This window comes from Pseudochaenichthys georgianus, chromosome 18, assembly GCF_902827115.2.
Source record: "Pseudochaenichthys georgianus chromosome 18, fPseGeo1.2, whole genome shotgun sequence".
In the NCBI taxonomy this organism is placed as follows: domain Eukaryota; kingdom Metazoa; phylum Chordata; class Actinopteri; order Perciformes; family Channichthyidae; genus Pseudochaenichthys; species Pseudochaenichthys georgianus.
This window is the reverse complement of record NC_047520.1, coordinates 19486133-19500491: the sequence shown is the minus strand read 5'-3', so window position 1 is coordinate 19500491 and position 14359 is coordinate 19486133. Positions and strand designations below refer to the sequence as shown.

Here is a 14359-nt window from a genome sequence, read left to right as displayed (position 1 = left end):
GGAAACAACATGCACGCTGCCAAGAGAGATAAATTAACGCTGTTTGGCGTGTGATTTACCCTAACTTAACGAGTTTATGAGGCCGTGGGAGGATTTACATTACTAACATGGATATATTTAGAGAAGAGACGGGTAAGAACATGAGGATATTTAAAGCTTTCTGTAGCTAATGTGGCTAACAGGCTAATGAGTCCTGATGATAAGCCTGAACAACTTCCTCACCAATGTAGTACACATTGTTCACTCTTAACGATGATTTACTGCGTAACGAAAGATTCAAATGTAATTTACTACATGATTTAAGCTTAAAATGTGATTTACTACATGATGTCACATGTTTGTTTGTATTCTTTTTCAGAGTTTACAGATATACGGATGGTTGTGAGTACACTTGAAACTTTTTACTGCATGTTGACAACGTGTCTAACGTGTTATTATCTGTGTATATATGTATATATACATATGTAAGTGTATACATAATAATGATTAATCACAGTTTACAGTGCCTTAGCACACATAAATGAACTTTTAACAAAACTATCTCAAATTAATTTCATCTTGTTGTCAGACATTTAACTTGCATGCAACGTACTACATAGGGCGTGTGGGTTTTCCTAACGTTACTACAGACTCAGAAAGAGGATTATGTTGTACTTTTACTGATCTTGAAGCAGAGAGTGAGGTGCATCATGGGTAAATGAAGTGTGTGCACAGTATGATGGTAAATGTTTGTAATGTATGGCTCTCCTGTGCAGCATAGGATGGTGAATCTGTTTGAGAGCCGTCCTGGAATCCAGGGAGATTTAGAGTTGGCGTTGTTGGTAAGAAGTAGCACAAATACTAAAGTGAATAACACATGTATTGAGTGATTTTTAACTTGTTATCGTTTTGTTTCCCAGCTAATATCAGCAACAATGGAGAGTGTGGTGTTACGGAGGAGGTTATGGTGAATGGGGTCTTGGGCCTAATAATTTCACAGCGTACTCAAACCTGGCAGACTGGAACAGTGGGACTGCATTAACGGGGGGCTCTGCTTATCAGCCCCCGGACAATTATTACCCATTATCCTCTGCAAAGGTCCAGCCTAAAGAGAGTGTGAGTTGACTGTTTAGTCTTTCTGATATCTTACTCTGTGGCGGAATGACAAATAACAAAATATAAATATGTTTTAGGATGCTGAAAGAAGAGCCAGATTATTAGAAGAAGTTATAAAAAGCAAAGAGAAGGCTGAGAAGAAGCGAATTAAGAAACAGGTAGATGTATATATAAATGAATATAATGCATTTATGTCGGATGATATATTAGAAACTGAATTATCTGTGTTGCCCTGTAGAAACGTAAAGAAAGAAAACGGCTTGAGAAGTTGGAGAAGGAGAAACTGAACCCCGAAACAAACAAAGAGGTATTTATGACCCATGAGGTCAAATACAATCATAACCTTTATTATGTTTGAACAGATTCAGCAGGAGTTTGTCTCTTTTGGTTTCCAGGCAGGAGAAGCTGCACAGCAGAGCAAATCAGAGGGAAGCGCCGCAGGAAGTGAGGAATCCAAAAACAAGCCGCCGGCCGAAGCAAAAGACGGCGGCAACGGCAGCAGCGGCAGCAGTGAGGAAGAGTCCAGCGATGAAGACACCAAGAAGGACCCCGCGGACTCTGAGGTACCACATCCTCGCCTCTATGGGATTGAGGTACAATTCGTTTTTATTCCACCCATTAAAAGTGGTCTCATGGTGACGAGTGTGTTTCTGCAGGAGCTGGACATGAGCAGCACGTTTGTGAGTAATGCTGCTCAGATCGCCAGGCGACAGCTGGAGCAGAATCCCCGCGCCGAGAGGAAGAGGAGGCCCCCCCCCACCACCACCACAGAGGAAGCTAAGAGCCCCCCTGAGAAACCTGAAGGAGCCCCAGAGGAAGACAAGAAGCAGGTGAAGAGAGGACCGAGCTTTATTACCATATTTCTATATTAGAATAACATTTACTCATCTGTGTGTGTGTCTGCAGGACTTTGCCCCCCCCACTTTGGAAGATAATGTTAAAATCAGTACTGATCTCGCGGGTGAGTTTCGTTTTTCATGCATAAACCGATCCATTTGTTCATATATTATTATATAATATTCTGTGTTAATTCTTCCTGCACTTTCTCCCTTTTTCTCCAGTTATTGGCAATAAGTTTGCGAGTGCTGGAGACTTTAATATGGCTGTGAAGTATTTCACCGACGCAATTAAATACAACCCCACGGAGTTTAAGTAAGGACACACACTCTTACCACTCTCTTGTTATGCATCTATTTACAGGAACCGGTTTCTATTTAATTATAGAGGAATGTGAATGTTGATTCTGCTTATCAAGTCTTAAAGTCCTGTTAGCCTTGATACGGAAATCTGTGGTAAGTCTGCAGGAGAGCTAGCTAACGTTAGCTGTTAGCCTTCAGAGGCTGCATTGAGTTACAGTATGATGCGTTCAAGGGTCATCTTGTAAAAATGAGTTTTTGTCCAGAAAGTTGAATGAGCAGGATATGGAAATCGACTTGGTTAGTGGTTATTTAAACAATAAAGAGTGACTGGTCAGGAGTTAAAGTCCAGATGTTTGTGTGTCAGGCTGTTTGGGAACCGCTCGTTCTGCTTCGAGAAGTCTCAGCAGTTTGAGAAGGCGCTGGCAGACGCAGAGCTGTGCCTCAGCATGAACCCCGGCTGGGTCAAAGCTCACTTCAGGAGGGGGAGGGCGCTGGCCGGACTCAAGGTAAACACGGGGATCAATGCAGACACATGGAGCAAACATTTAGATCTATAAAACAAGGGAGACAGTAGTTCAGAGTTCTCCTCTTACTGCCCTTCTGGTTCCTCCTGCAGAGGTATGCGGAGGCGGCCGGAGCCTTCAGGGAGGTGCTGTCTCTGGACGGCTCGTGTGCAGAAGCAGCTCAGGAGCTGATGAGGGTGCAGATCACTCAGCTGATGGTGCGTCACACTCACACCTGACTTTATTCAAACATCCTCTTAGAGAAGGAGGTGATGTATGACAGATATTCTTGTTTGTTGTGTTGCAGGAGTATGGCTTCACTCGGGAGCAGAGCTCAAACGCTTTAATAATCCACGGCACGGTGGAGAAGGCTCTGGAGGTGCTGTCAGCTTTAAACCGTCCCCCAGGTGAGTGTCACGAGGAGGAGAAACTCCTCCTTCCAACACTAACTTCATGTGTTTTAAACGTTGAAGCATGTAACTACGTTATAGTTGAAATAATCCTAACAATCACCATATGTTTCTTACAAGAGTTCTTCCTCATCCCCCACATTTTCCTTGCTTGTCTATCTCCCTTCAGCCATCACAAAGATCTCAGATCCATTAGCTTTACTCTCCGCCAATAGCATAACTCCTTCATGGGGGCGGGGCATCTAGAGCAGTAGGGCTTCGCCTGATTGGCCAGACGTATATTAACATGCAGAGAGTGACTGCATGGCACATGGAAGAGGCTACTATTTATTGCAGTTCAAGCAGTCTTGCAATATGCATACCACAAATGTTGATATAACGTTTACAATAGATTTTTGATATGTTGTGCAGCCCTAATACATATATTTATGATCGTTCATTGTGTGTTTGTGTACAGGAACTATTCAAGGTGTCCCCCTCAAACCGGCTCAACTTGTTAACATCAACGGAGTGTCTCCAGTCCTCTCTGCCAACATAAGCCCTGCTGCTCTTCCTCTTCTTCATCCTCCTGCTGCTCCTTTTCTCTATCCTGTTGCTCCTCATCCTCATCATCCTCACAGTGCTCTACAATTATTAAAGAACAAACCTTTAGTCCAGAATATGTCCAACATCCAGAGTCAACAGAAGATCGTTCCTAACCAGGCGATGAAGAGCGGGGCTGAACAGTCAGTCATTATTGTTGTTATTATATATTTATTTTTACTACACTTATTATTTTTTAAATGACTTTTTGTATTTATTATATTTTGATTATTTATAACTAGACTATTGTAATTATTATTATTAGTATAACGTGTTGTATGTGTGTTTCACAGGGAGCTGTTTCCAGTGTGGGTGGGGAACCTGGTGTACCCATTGTCTGAGGCCATCCTCAGCAACATGTTTAACAAGTGAGAACATTACTCCTTTTCTCCTCCTGGTACTCCTTCCCTCTCTCCTCTGGTCACACCTCCTGACTCCTTCCTTCCTGTCTCCTGCTGCAGCGTGGGGCCGGTCCACAGTGTGAAGCTCCTCATTAACAAACGATGCGCCTTCGTTAACTATACCAAACGAGATCACTGTGATGAAGCAATCAGACGCCTGCATGTGAGTACTACTTGCTGGAAGTAGTTAAACTACACTTCATAGATACTGTCACTGTGAGGCGCACACCTTGTCACCCCCTGTGTCCTCCTGCTCTAACAGCAGGAGGTCCGTGTGAGTGTTGCTGCTGTTTCTCCTGCTGAACAAACATGTTGTGTTGGTGTGTTCAGGGCTCTGATCTGAACGGCATGAAGATCGCTGTGCGCTATCCGGACCGCATCCCTCCAGGAATGGGGATCTCCAGATCTGCGCTGAAGGCTGAAGACCAGCAGGACGAGAACATAAGGCGAGTTCTTCCTCGTTCAAGAGTCAGCGTGTTAGCTTAGCATTAGACTGTTCATTGTGCACAAAGGCCACACGGGTCTTATTTGTATAATTGCTCTCACTGCCTGAATGGTAGACACAGGTTCACAATGCAAGTCTAACGAACTACGACATAAGCGTTTGAACATGAAGTGGGAAAAGGGGTGGGGCTACATAGGGTGAAAATGTAAAATATATAATGGTAAATATTAGGGGTGTAACGGTACACGTACCCGTACCGAAATTATTCGGTACGGGCCCTTTGGTTCGGTACACGTGTGTACCGAAGTGTACCGAACGAATATAACGTTAAACGTAAACAATTGAGAACGTGAACAACTTCTTGGAAGTAATCTCAGGTGCTGCGTCGCAGCATTCAGAGTAATTTGCTCCCATTGTGATCAACGCGTCATAGAGCGAGCAAGTCATTCCATTGGATGAGAGGGCATGCTATGAGAGCTGGTCAGAGGGATGCGTTCAAATGTAGTCAGTAATTTGAGGAACTGTCGAAAATTAATGGCGAACGCAGATAAAGTTGAGCTCGAAAATCCTCCAGCATCATTGAAGTCTCCGGTTTGGGAACATTTTGGTTTCGCAGTTACGTACAAGGATGACGGACAAAGACAGGTGGACCGAACCAAAGCTGTTTGTCGGCATTGTTCAACTAAAATTGGTTACGCGGCTGGCAACACATCAAGCTTGCACACTCTTAAAAAGGCATCACCCGAACGTGAATATCACCGGTACCAAAAGAAAAAAGACTGAAGTGCAAACCCAACTCCCGCTAGCATTTAGCCTCCACCACTCGCAAAAAGTTCAGACCGAGCCAAAGCTATTACAAACGCCAAATATCCTTATGTTGCCATGTTAGCAGAGCGCTACCTGGCTGTATCTGCTACCTCTGTCCCTAGCGAGAGGGTGTTCTCCACAGCAGGAGACATTGTTAGTGCCAGCAGATCTGCCCTTTCGGCAAGCAATGTGGACAAGTTCATCTTTCTTTCAAACAACATGAAAATACAATGACAAGCAAGTCCTAATGTCAAGCTGGCTGCTTAGGTAGTACAGTACAGTACAGTACAGTACAGTACAGTACAGTTCAGATACAGATAATTTCAGTTCATCGAAATGCTGCACCTTAATGTTCATTTGATTATATTTTGTATTTATTTGAGTGAATATTCACAGTTTAATAATAATTAAAAACCCAAAACTAATAGTTTATGTTTTGTGAGTACTTGTACAGTAAAGTTAAAATACAGATTATATTTTATTTTATTATATTTTGTATTTATTTGAGTGAATACATTATTCACAGTTTAATAATAATAAAAAAATATATATATGTTTTGTTTTGTGAAAAAAAATTCTGCTGTACCGAAAACGTACCGAACCGAACCGTGACCAAAAAACCGAGGTACGTACCGAACCGAAATGTTTGTGAACCGTTACACCCCTAGTAAATATATATTCCCTCTTCTGTGTTTTACAGGCAGAGTGGGACTTTCTGGCCCTCCAGGCCGGGCCCCGACTTCAGAGGCAGCCACAAGTTCTGACAGGAAACGCAACCCACTGCCCTTCACAATAAAAGCAGAACAATCTCTAGCATCTACAAGGTTTTCAAGCTTTGCTTCTTTTGAAGTGTTTTAAGATCATGAGTTTTTTAAAAAGGGAAGTCGCTGGAAAATACTTCTACTGATGGGGAGATAGTTTTATAATTCTGTAAAAAAGAGAATCAGGTATAAGTGAGATGATGGTATTAAGAAACGCTTCTTTATGCAAAGATTTAATCCAGCAGGAGAATCAGCCAAATTCTCTTATAATAATTATAATGTTCGAAAAATGTTTTATTCCTAAATGATTTTAGCATTAGGCCCCACAATCAGTATTACACCAGCCCTCCAAGAGACGTTTTATTATTAATTTTACAGTCATCCACCATTATTAATCATTAATGGGTGACGTTGACTTTACTCAGGTATTGTTGATTTGTCCGAGCCTAACTATTTTCCCCATTATCTTTTTTTATTTACTATATGTTTTACCCTGCTATAAACATATTTTAATACAGTATATTGCCTTATGGGTATTTGTATCCAAAGGATCACTCTGTGGTGATCGTGTGATTACTTTAGTTTATTCAGACGCCGTCATCATGAGTTTGTTCTTAATGCAAGAATTAAAGATTCTGTGATATTCTGTTTCCTGTCTGCTTATTTAACCACCAGTAGTATATTTCACAATCCATACTTACTTTTTCTTCTTTTTACAATTAATTCCGTAATTAACTTTAATATGATTTTTAAGACGTACTATGCCATCAGTCCTTCCACACAGATTTCTTATTTTGGATTAAAAAAACTTAGAGGCAGAATACATCTCTATCTGGCTGTTACTTGGATAATATATTAAATGAATAAAATATGAGTTTAAACTCATATTTCTCCTGACAATAAACACAGGAGTTTCCTATGAGAGGCGGGGAGAATAAAATACTACTAAAGTATTTCTTTAGAGAAAAAGAAGATGAAATTATTTTTGACAACCTTTTTGTGAATATTAATAGTGACATTAATAGCTAAATACAATTTGAGTTATGAGTTGAAGCACTATGGTTGAGTGAATGTGTTCCTGATGAGTCCAGCAGAGGGCAGCAGTGAGTCAGACAAAGCTGATCGAGTATGAGCTCGGAGCCAGGATCTACAATCAAACATCGATAACGCCTTGATTGTTGTGAGGATGTCAGACTGCAAGCAGATCGCCGCTCAGAAGAGGTAAAACACTTTATAAATATCAGAAAATAATAACCGTGTCTATCTCTTAAATACTGATAATTCTGCAGACCGTTATTCTGTGTATCAATATACATATATTCTGTATGAATATATTGTGTTGGCAGTAATTATGTAATGTGTTAGCAGACTGTTATTCTGTGGGTATACTAACATGTATTCATTCTGTATACAAAGATGCCAGCAGACTGACTGTTGATCAGCTGTATTTATGTTTTTGTTTATGTATGTATATTTATTCTATGTAGGTATTGTGATTTTAAATATTGTTCTCCCGCAGCGCAAAGATCGCAGCAGGAGCAGTGGTGTGTGTGGAGAGCGAGATCAGAGGAGATGTGACCATCGGTGAGTTTTATTATTATTATCATTATTATTATTATTATTATCATCATTTATTTACTCGGCATCCTCAATCACTCCTGCTGCTACTCCCTCAGGAGCCCGGACCGTGGTGCACCCCAAAGCCAGGATCATCGCGGAGGCGGGGCCCATCATCATCGGGGAGGGGAACCTGATCGAGGAGCAGGCGCTCATCATCAACAGGCAGGAGGAGAACACATACAATAACATGTAATAAGAACATACTATTGTAACCTCATGTTTTATCTCCTCCTGTGTGCAGTTACCCGGAAAACCAGCTGCCGGACTCTGAGGGCGCGGAGCAGAAAACCATGACCATCGGGACCAACAATGTGTTTGAAGTGGGATGTGGTATCCTCTAAAGTGATATATAATCTAATCTATAGCATCTGACTGAGTATTGCAGCAATATCTGAGTCAATGTCAGCTGAGAAGTAACAGCAAATATGAATTTCTATTGTTATTAATATCTATTTTTTTCCAGCAGAAGGCGCTGTTGGTTCAGGTTTACTTTATAAATGAAGTCCTAAGTTTAAAATAAGATATGCAAACAGTGTACAAAAATGTTCATATGAAAGACAGTTTTAGAACAAAAAGTCATGTGGTAATCAAACATTCAGTCTTTGAACATACATCTGTTTTATAATAGTGATTACATTTAAATCCTTCATGATGAGGATCAGTGTCTCAGGCCCTGAACATCGGAGACAACAACGTGATCGAGTCAAAGGGTGAGTACTGAAATCCCTCTCTGTGTACTTTGTATATACATATACAAATGTATATAATACATAATCAGAGGTGTAAAGTAACTAAGTACATTTACTCAACTACTGTACTTTAGTACACTTTTGAGATACTACTTTACTTGAGTAGATTCATTTTATGCTACTTTGTACTTCTACTCCACTACAATTCAGAGGTAAATTGTGTACTTTTACTCCCCTGCATTTATTTAATACCTTTAGTTACTTTACAAATTCGTATTAATGATGTGAAATAAAAATCAACACTAAGACTTTAAATACACCTGGAGTAAATTCACATGCTACCTTGCAGTATACAAAGTGATTAAAACTAGCTGCCTCTTAACCACTTTGATAACACTTTAATGCATCACTACTTCAAAACATATCATATATATATTATTCTGAAATGGGTCAATCTGCATAAATAGTGAATTTTACTTTTGGTACTTTAATTACATTTTGATGCTGATACTTTTGAACTTTTTCTTGAGTAACCTTTTGACTGCAGGGCTCTAACTTGTACAGACTATTCCTACACTCTGGAACTTTTACTTTTACTCAAGGTCAAGATCTGAGTACTTCTCCCACCTCTGTATATAATATAAAAGTGTAACCTGTGTATGTGTCTAACTTCTCCCCCTGCAGCTGACCTGGGCAGGAGGGTGGTGCTGAGCAGCGGCTGCATCGTGGGCGCCTGCTGCCAGCTCAACACCTGCGAGGTGGTGCCGGAGAACACGGTGGTGTACGGCTGTGGCACCAACCGCCGCCTGCAGAGCGAGAAGCCTCAGGTCAGTGCTGCACCTGCACCACCCACACAGCTGACGGAGGGTTGAGTTTATATACCTGAGGGTGGTGTTCTTATCACTGAGGGTGGTGTTTCTGTGTTGCAGCCTCAGACTCTGCAGCTGGACTTCCTGATGAAGATCCTGCCAAACTACCACCATCTGAAGAAGACTGTGAGAGGAAACAGCACCACCCCTGTGAGGAACTGACTCCCCCTTCTTTACATCCACATGTGAGGATCTCACACCACCTTCTTTACCTCCACCCTTGATAATCATTTTTCAGCAGTTTCTGCTTTTTCACTTCTTTTTCTGATCTATTTTAGACCTGACATTGTAAATCTCCTTGTTAATTAATTACATTTAAATGTCTTTATAATTGTTCTGGTAAAGATTGCAATAAATATTATCTTCATTTTTCAAATATATGTTGTTTTATTTGTATTATTTTATTTATAATAACTTTTAAATGTTATATATTTTACAAAAGTAGTTAATATCTTTAATTCTTTCTAAATGATAATTGTATCAAGCACTCGTCAAATGTCATGCTAAGCAAGTTTATTAAATTGAAGCTTTTATTTATTTATTCATTTATATATTTGGTATTTACATTGCCTTAGTTTGACCACCAGGGGGACTGTTGAGCTGCTGTCTGCTCTTAAGGTACGCAATAACATTTTAATTATTCGTATTAAGTAAAGTAATTGTACACAGTCCCAGTTGTCATTGAGCTCGGTGTGGTTACACTCCTCCAGCAGCATGGCCTGAATAATGCCAGGTACCCCCACAGTGTATTGCAGGTGGAGCTGGGTGCAGCATGCAGCTGCTGCACCCAGCTCCACCTGCTGTGGGGTCAGATATGGATGAGGGGGGCTAATTATTTGAGTAAGAGTGCAGCTGGGGCCTCTCTACTATAACTTATTCACCTCCTCCTCCTCCTCCTCCTCCTCCTCCTCCTCCTCCTCCTCCTCCTCCTCCTCTTCCTCCTCCTCCTCCTCTTGTTTAAAGTGGTGGAGGACAGATGCTGGGCACAGTTGCAGGATGTAGAGTGACGGTGGTCTCATGGGGGGTCTTTTAGTCTACACCATGACTGTGATGATAGCAGCTCATAACAGAAATGCTTGTCTATATTTGGACACAGTTATCACCCCCCCAACCCCCCCCCCCCCAAGTGTTGTGAAACTCAATCACTGCAGCACTTTGTTAGTGCCAACACCCTCTCAACATTCTGCCTTTAATACAGTCAGTTATCTTAAAGACAAAGATCCTGAGTGAACTGACATTCATAAATATAAATACATATATGGGTAGAGACTCGATCAGCTAGGTTTGGAGCTCCACCCTCTCCACCATATATACAGTCTATGCTCTCCACCCTTTAGTAGCAGTTGGGTAAGGCTTAGTGACAGCTGACCTTTGCCTGCAGGTCCGCTCCATCTTTACAGAGTGATGAGTGACCTATAGGTGCAGTCACCTCCTCTGCAGACCACAGGAACCATTAATCTCATCACAACAGGGACTCTGTGGTCCCCTCTGAAACAGACCAGCAGCTGGAGACTGACACAGACCCCCCCCCCCCCCCCCCCCCCCCCTCCTCCTGCACCACCACCAGCTCCACTCCACTGTGGTGCTTAACATACAAGCATCCTCTTATTTTACTTTAGGGCTCCCAGCTAAATGGGCCCTATCCTGCTTATTGTGGTTTTCACACACACTCCCCCCCCCCCCCCCCCCCCCCCCCCCCCCCCCTGCCTGCAATGCCTCCATGCCATCCTTTGTTTACTTCCAAAACATGCTGACATCAATACTTAACACTTGCGCTTCTATTGGCTAGCGCTGCAACACATTGTACGTTATGGGCTAAGGGGCAGGACATCTATAAGCGGTTGACCAATCACAACACAGTCGGCCAGCTAACCAATCAGAGCAGACTGGGCTCTGGTTTCAGACAGAGGGTGAAAAGAGGTGATGCAGTATGAAAAAAAAAAAGACCTTTTTGAACATCAAAGCATGGAGATGTCACAGGAGAAGCACAGAATGCTAATATCATCCAAAACGTGTCACACACAGAATGCAAGGCCAGCATGTGTATAAGTCATCTTTTGTTCCTTTACTGCACACGATAAACACTAAAAGATAACAGTAATAGATGGAGATGTACCCTCAGAGCAGTAAAGGTCAGAGAGGTTTATTGTGTGATAAAAACTGAAGGACTCAGGTTTCAGTTTTTATTGGATCCACTGCACAACACAGAGAGAATGTAACTTCACCTACTTCCTCTACACGGCTTTAAGACATGTCAGCAGTTTAGAGGAATATTATAGACCTTTACACACACTGAGTCCAGGTTTAAACTCAGGTCAGCACACATGCTATGCACCAGTTTCCCCAAAACACACCGATACCGCCACAGAGTTCTTCCTCCTTCTCCTAGCTAGCAGCCGTCCTCATTAAACTCAAACCTTCAATCTTCCTCACACACCTGTCTCCTCAGTCTGGGCCTTTTTCTTCTCATTGTCCAGCTCATCTGCATTATCTGACAGTGAACAGAACATGCATATATAAGGTTAAACAAAGATGCTATAAGTAGCTTTGTTGAAGATGACGCAGGCGAGACATGTGATCATGTGCATGTTGATGCTAAGCTAACACGCTGCTGGCTAGCTTCATATTTAGCCTGCAGACATGAGAAACTGTTGAAGTGAGCGCAAACAAGATGGAGAAGTGGGTGGGGAAGTGTTTTCAGGGTATCGTTTTCGACTTTACTAGCTTATCTTTGTGCTAAGCTAACCCACTGCTGGTTAGCTTTATTTTAAGCCTACAGATACGAGATAACTGTCTCTGTTATTCGTTTAAACTAAAAATAACTCCCTGCAGCATTTTATCTGCATGTTTATCTGGCTACTCTCTGACACAGAGACGTCTCCTTCATGTGGGGGGGGGGGGGGGGGTCATAGCCATGAGATGTTACAGGACAGCGTGACCAGACTGTCTCCTAGCCACACACACACACACACACACACACACACACACACACACACACACACACACACACACACACACACACACACACACACACACACACACACACACACACACACACACACACACACACAGAGAGGGGGGGGGGGCTCACTCTCTTAGCATCAGACCACACAGAGACCTGTCAAACACAGCTGGGACATCTCCCCGTCTCCTCCCCTCCCATCTCCCCCTTCCCCAGACTCCAGCAGCAGCTTTGATTCCTGCTTGTCGAGAAGCAGGGGGTGCATTTCCATTTTTATCTCCTTGCAGAGCTCCTTCAGATGTATCTGTGATGGATGTATACGTGATCTGAGGGGAGGGGGGCATCACTGCTTTTCCTTCTTTTGTTGTTTTGAGGTGCATGCTCAGCAGAAATGACTCTGCCCGGCTGTCACATACTGCGAGTGTGTGTCCGCTGCACTGAGCGTCAGAGAGGAAGCTGCTGGAGTGTGGAGTGTACCGTCTGAGCCGCAGACCGCCATAGGCGTGGAGGGTTTCAGACGGCACTCCCCTGGCTCCAGGCTCCCCCCCCCCCCACAGGTCATAAATCAGACCGGATCAGTTACCACCTACACATGTTGAGCAACGCGCAGGTGTTGTCTTCTGATGTTCTCTGTAAATACACACACAGTCCTGTTGATAATTGTCCACACACATGATGCATCATGCTGAAACTCTCCTGAGTGTGCACACTAACACATCACATGATGCAGCCGAGGGTCACACAGGCAACAGGTAATAATCTACAAGAAGATCTAAAAGAAGAAGCATTCATAGAAAACAGCGGTATATTCGAATGTGGAAAAATTACACAAACTGTGTTGTACTTCTTGTGGAGTTGTGTAATTACTTAATGTCTCTGTTTCTTATTGTTTATATGGTGGCCGACAGGTGATAACCATAGACTGGTGATAACGCGCTGCATCTTCAGAAACGATGCAAATAAAAAAACACAAATGTGCCAAAACACAGGCGAATGAAGAAACATCTTCACCAACTTGACAAAACATGCGCAGCATTTACTACAAGTGCTGCAAATACAAAATGCTGCAAGAGGTGTAAACACAACGGAAACCAGGGGACACTAAAAAGTGACACACACAGCTGGGACCGGAGCACTTGTTGACCTTCGGGGATTACACTGATGGCCAACTGTAAGTGTTTTATTTCCGTATATCTGAAATGACAAGGTTAGCTTGGTAAGCTAGCTAGTTTACAGCAGATCTGCAATTATTTCGGAAGGAATTGTTAAAATAAGCCGATAAAACCAACATTTTAGAGAAGTTTCCAACAACCGTGTCATCCACTGTAGTTTGAAGCACAAAATGAAATATTGTCCTTTAAAGGTCTCCTATATTATACTGTTTTTCATCAATAGGTTTCAGATATATACAAACCATGGCTCGAAATACCAAACAGATCACAATAATCCCCTCTGTTTCAGCCCTGTTTCCAAAGTGCTGATTCTGTGTCTGTTACTTTAGATGAAAATAAGGAGCCCCTCCCCACGCCCCTCTGAGAGAGATTTGGTTAAAAAGAACACAATGGTGCTCTAGGAGGAGATTCAGACGATAAGGTGGGGGGGGGGGGGGGGGGTTACCTTGGTTGCTGATTGGCTAATGGTTACACAATCCAAAAAATCGTTATGACATCATAAAGTGGCCATAATCTGATCAGCTCATTTTCAGACAGGTTTTTATATAAATCAGGACAAAAATGTTCCTGAAACTTTCAGAATCTCTTTACACAGAGGGACACATGTCATGTTTATGTATATAAAAGACAGGAAAAAGTGGATTTTGCTAGGTGACCTTTAAGTGAGAGATTCCAATATAATTTTTAAATGTCACAATGCAATGTTTTTGTCAGGGTAACCAGCAATGTTTTGTTTATTCCTCCTTGAACATTTTACTAATGTATTTGCAATCACACTTTTCTATTGACAGTGAATAGGCATGTGTGTTATCTCTCTGTCAATGAGAATACCTGTTTAAATGAACGCACATGTAAAATCAGCTGAATACAGACACATTAGTAATATTTAGACTAAAAATAGGAA

The 14359-nt window shown here is 42.1% G+C and overlaps 2 protein-coding genes across 2 annotated transcripts; both read left to right on the top strand.

The window, feature by feature from the left end:
• The first annotated feature begins 761 nt into the window (after positions 1 to 761).
• Positions 762 to 6786, top strand: LOC117463532 (tetratricopeptide repeat protein 31-like). The gene is made up of 16 exons (XM_034105796.1): positions 762 to 821; positions 904 to 1095; positions 1173 to 1253; positions 1334 to 1402; positions 1491 to 1658; positions 1752 to 1925; positions 2002 to 2056; positions 2157 to 2247; positions 2599 to 2740; positions 2851 to 2955; positions 3045 to 3144; positions 3605 to 3872; positions 4023 to 4097; positions 4191 to 4293; positions 4461 to 4576; positions 6083 to 6786. The coding sequence occupies exons 1-16, from the start codon at positions 762 to 764 to the stop codon at positions 6144 to 6146; spliced, it is 1863 nt and encodes a 620-aa protein (XP_033961687.1). The 3' UTR covers positions 6147 to 6786.
• Positions 6787 to 7281: 495 nt separating this feature from the next.
• LOC117463804 (dynactin subunit 6-like) lies at positions 7282 to 9701 on the top strand. The gene is made up of 7 exons (XM_034106267.2): positions 7282 to 7364; positions 7663 to 7727; positions 7820 to 7925; positions 8005 to 8093; positions 8426 to 8473; positions 9137 to 9279; positions 9382 to 9701. The coding sequence occupies exons 1-7, from the start codon at positions 7330 to 7332 to the stop codon at positions 9481 to 9483; spliced, it is 588 nt and encodes a 195-aa protein (XP_033962158.1). The 5' UTR covers positions 7282 to 7329; the 3' UTR covers positions 9484 to 9701.
• Positions 9702 to 14359: the final 4658 nt, after the last annotated feature.

Bases quoted from the DNA above. Each gene is read 5' to 3' on its own strand.
- LOC117463532 (XM_034105796.1), top strand. From the start codon at position 762: ATGGTGAATCTGTTTGAGAGCCGTCCTGGAATCCAGGGAGATTTAGAG. The intron at 1,254-1,333 runs GTAGATGTATAT...GTTGCCCTGTAG, and splicing joins AGAAGCGAATTAAGAAACAG to AAACGTAAAGAAAGAAAACG. The intron at 4,577-6,082 runs GCGAGTTCTTCC...TGTGTTTTACAG, and splicing joins CAGCAGGACGAGAACATAAG to GCAGAGTGGGACTTTCTGGC.
- LOC117463804 (XM_034106267.2), top strand. From the start codon at position 7,330: ATGTCAGACTGCAAGCAGATCGCCGCTCAGAAGAG. The intron at 7,365-7,662 runs GTAAAACACTTT...GTTCTCCCGCAG, and splicing joins CAGATCGCCGCTCAGAAGAG to CGCAAAGATCGCAGCAGGAG. The intron at 8,094-8,425 runs GTATCCTCTAAA...GATGAGGATCAG, and splicing joins TGTGTTTGAAGTGGGATGTG to TGTCTCAGGCCCTGAACATC.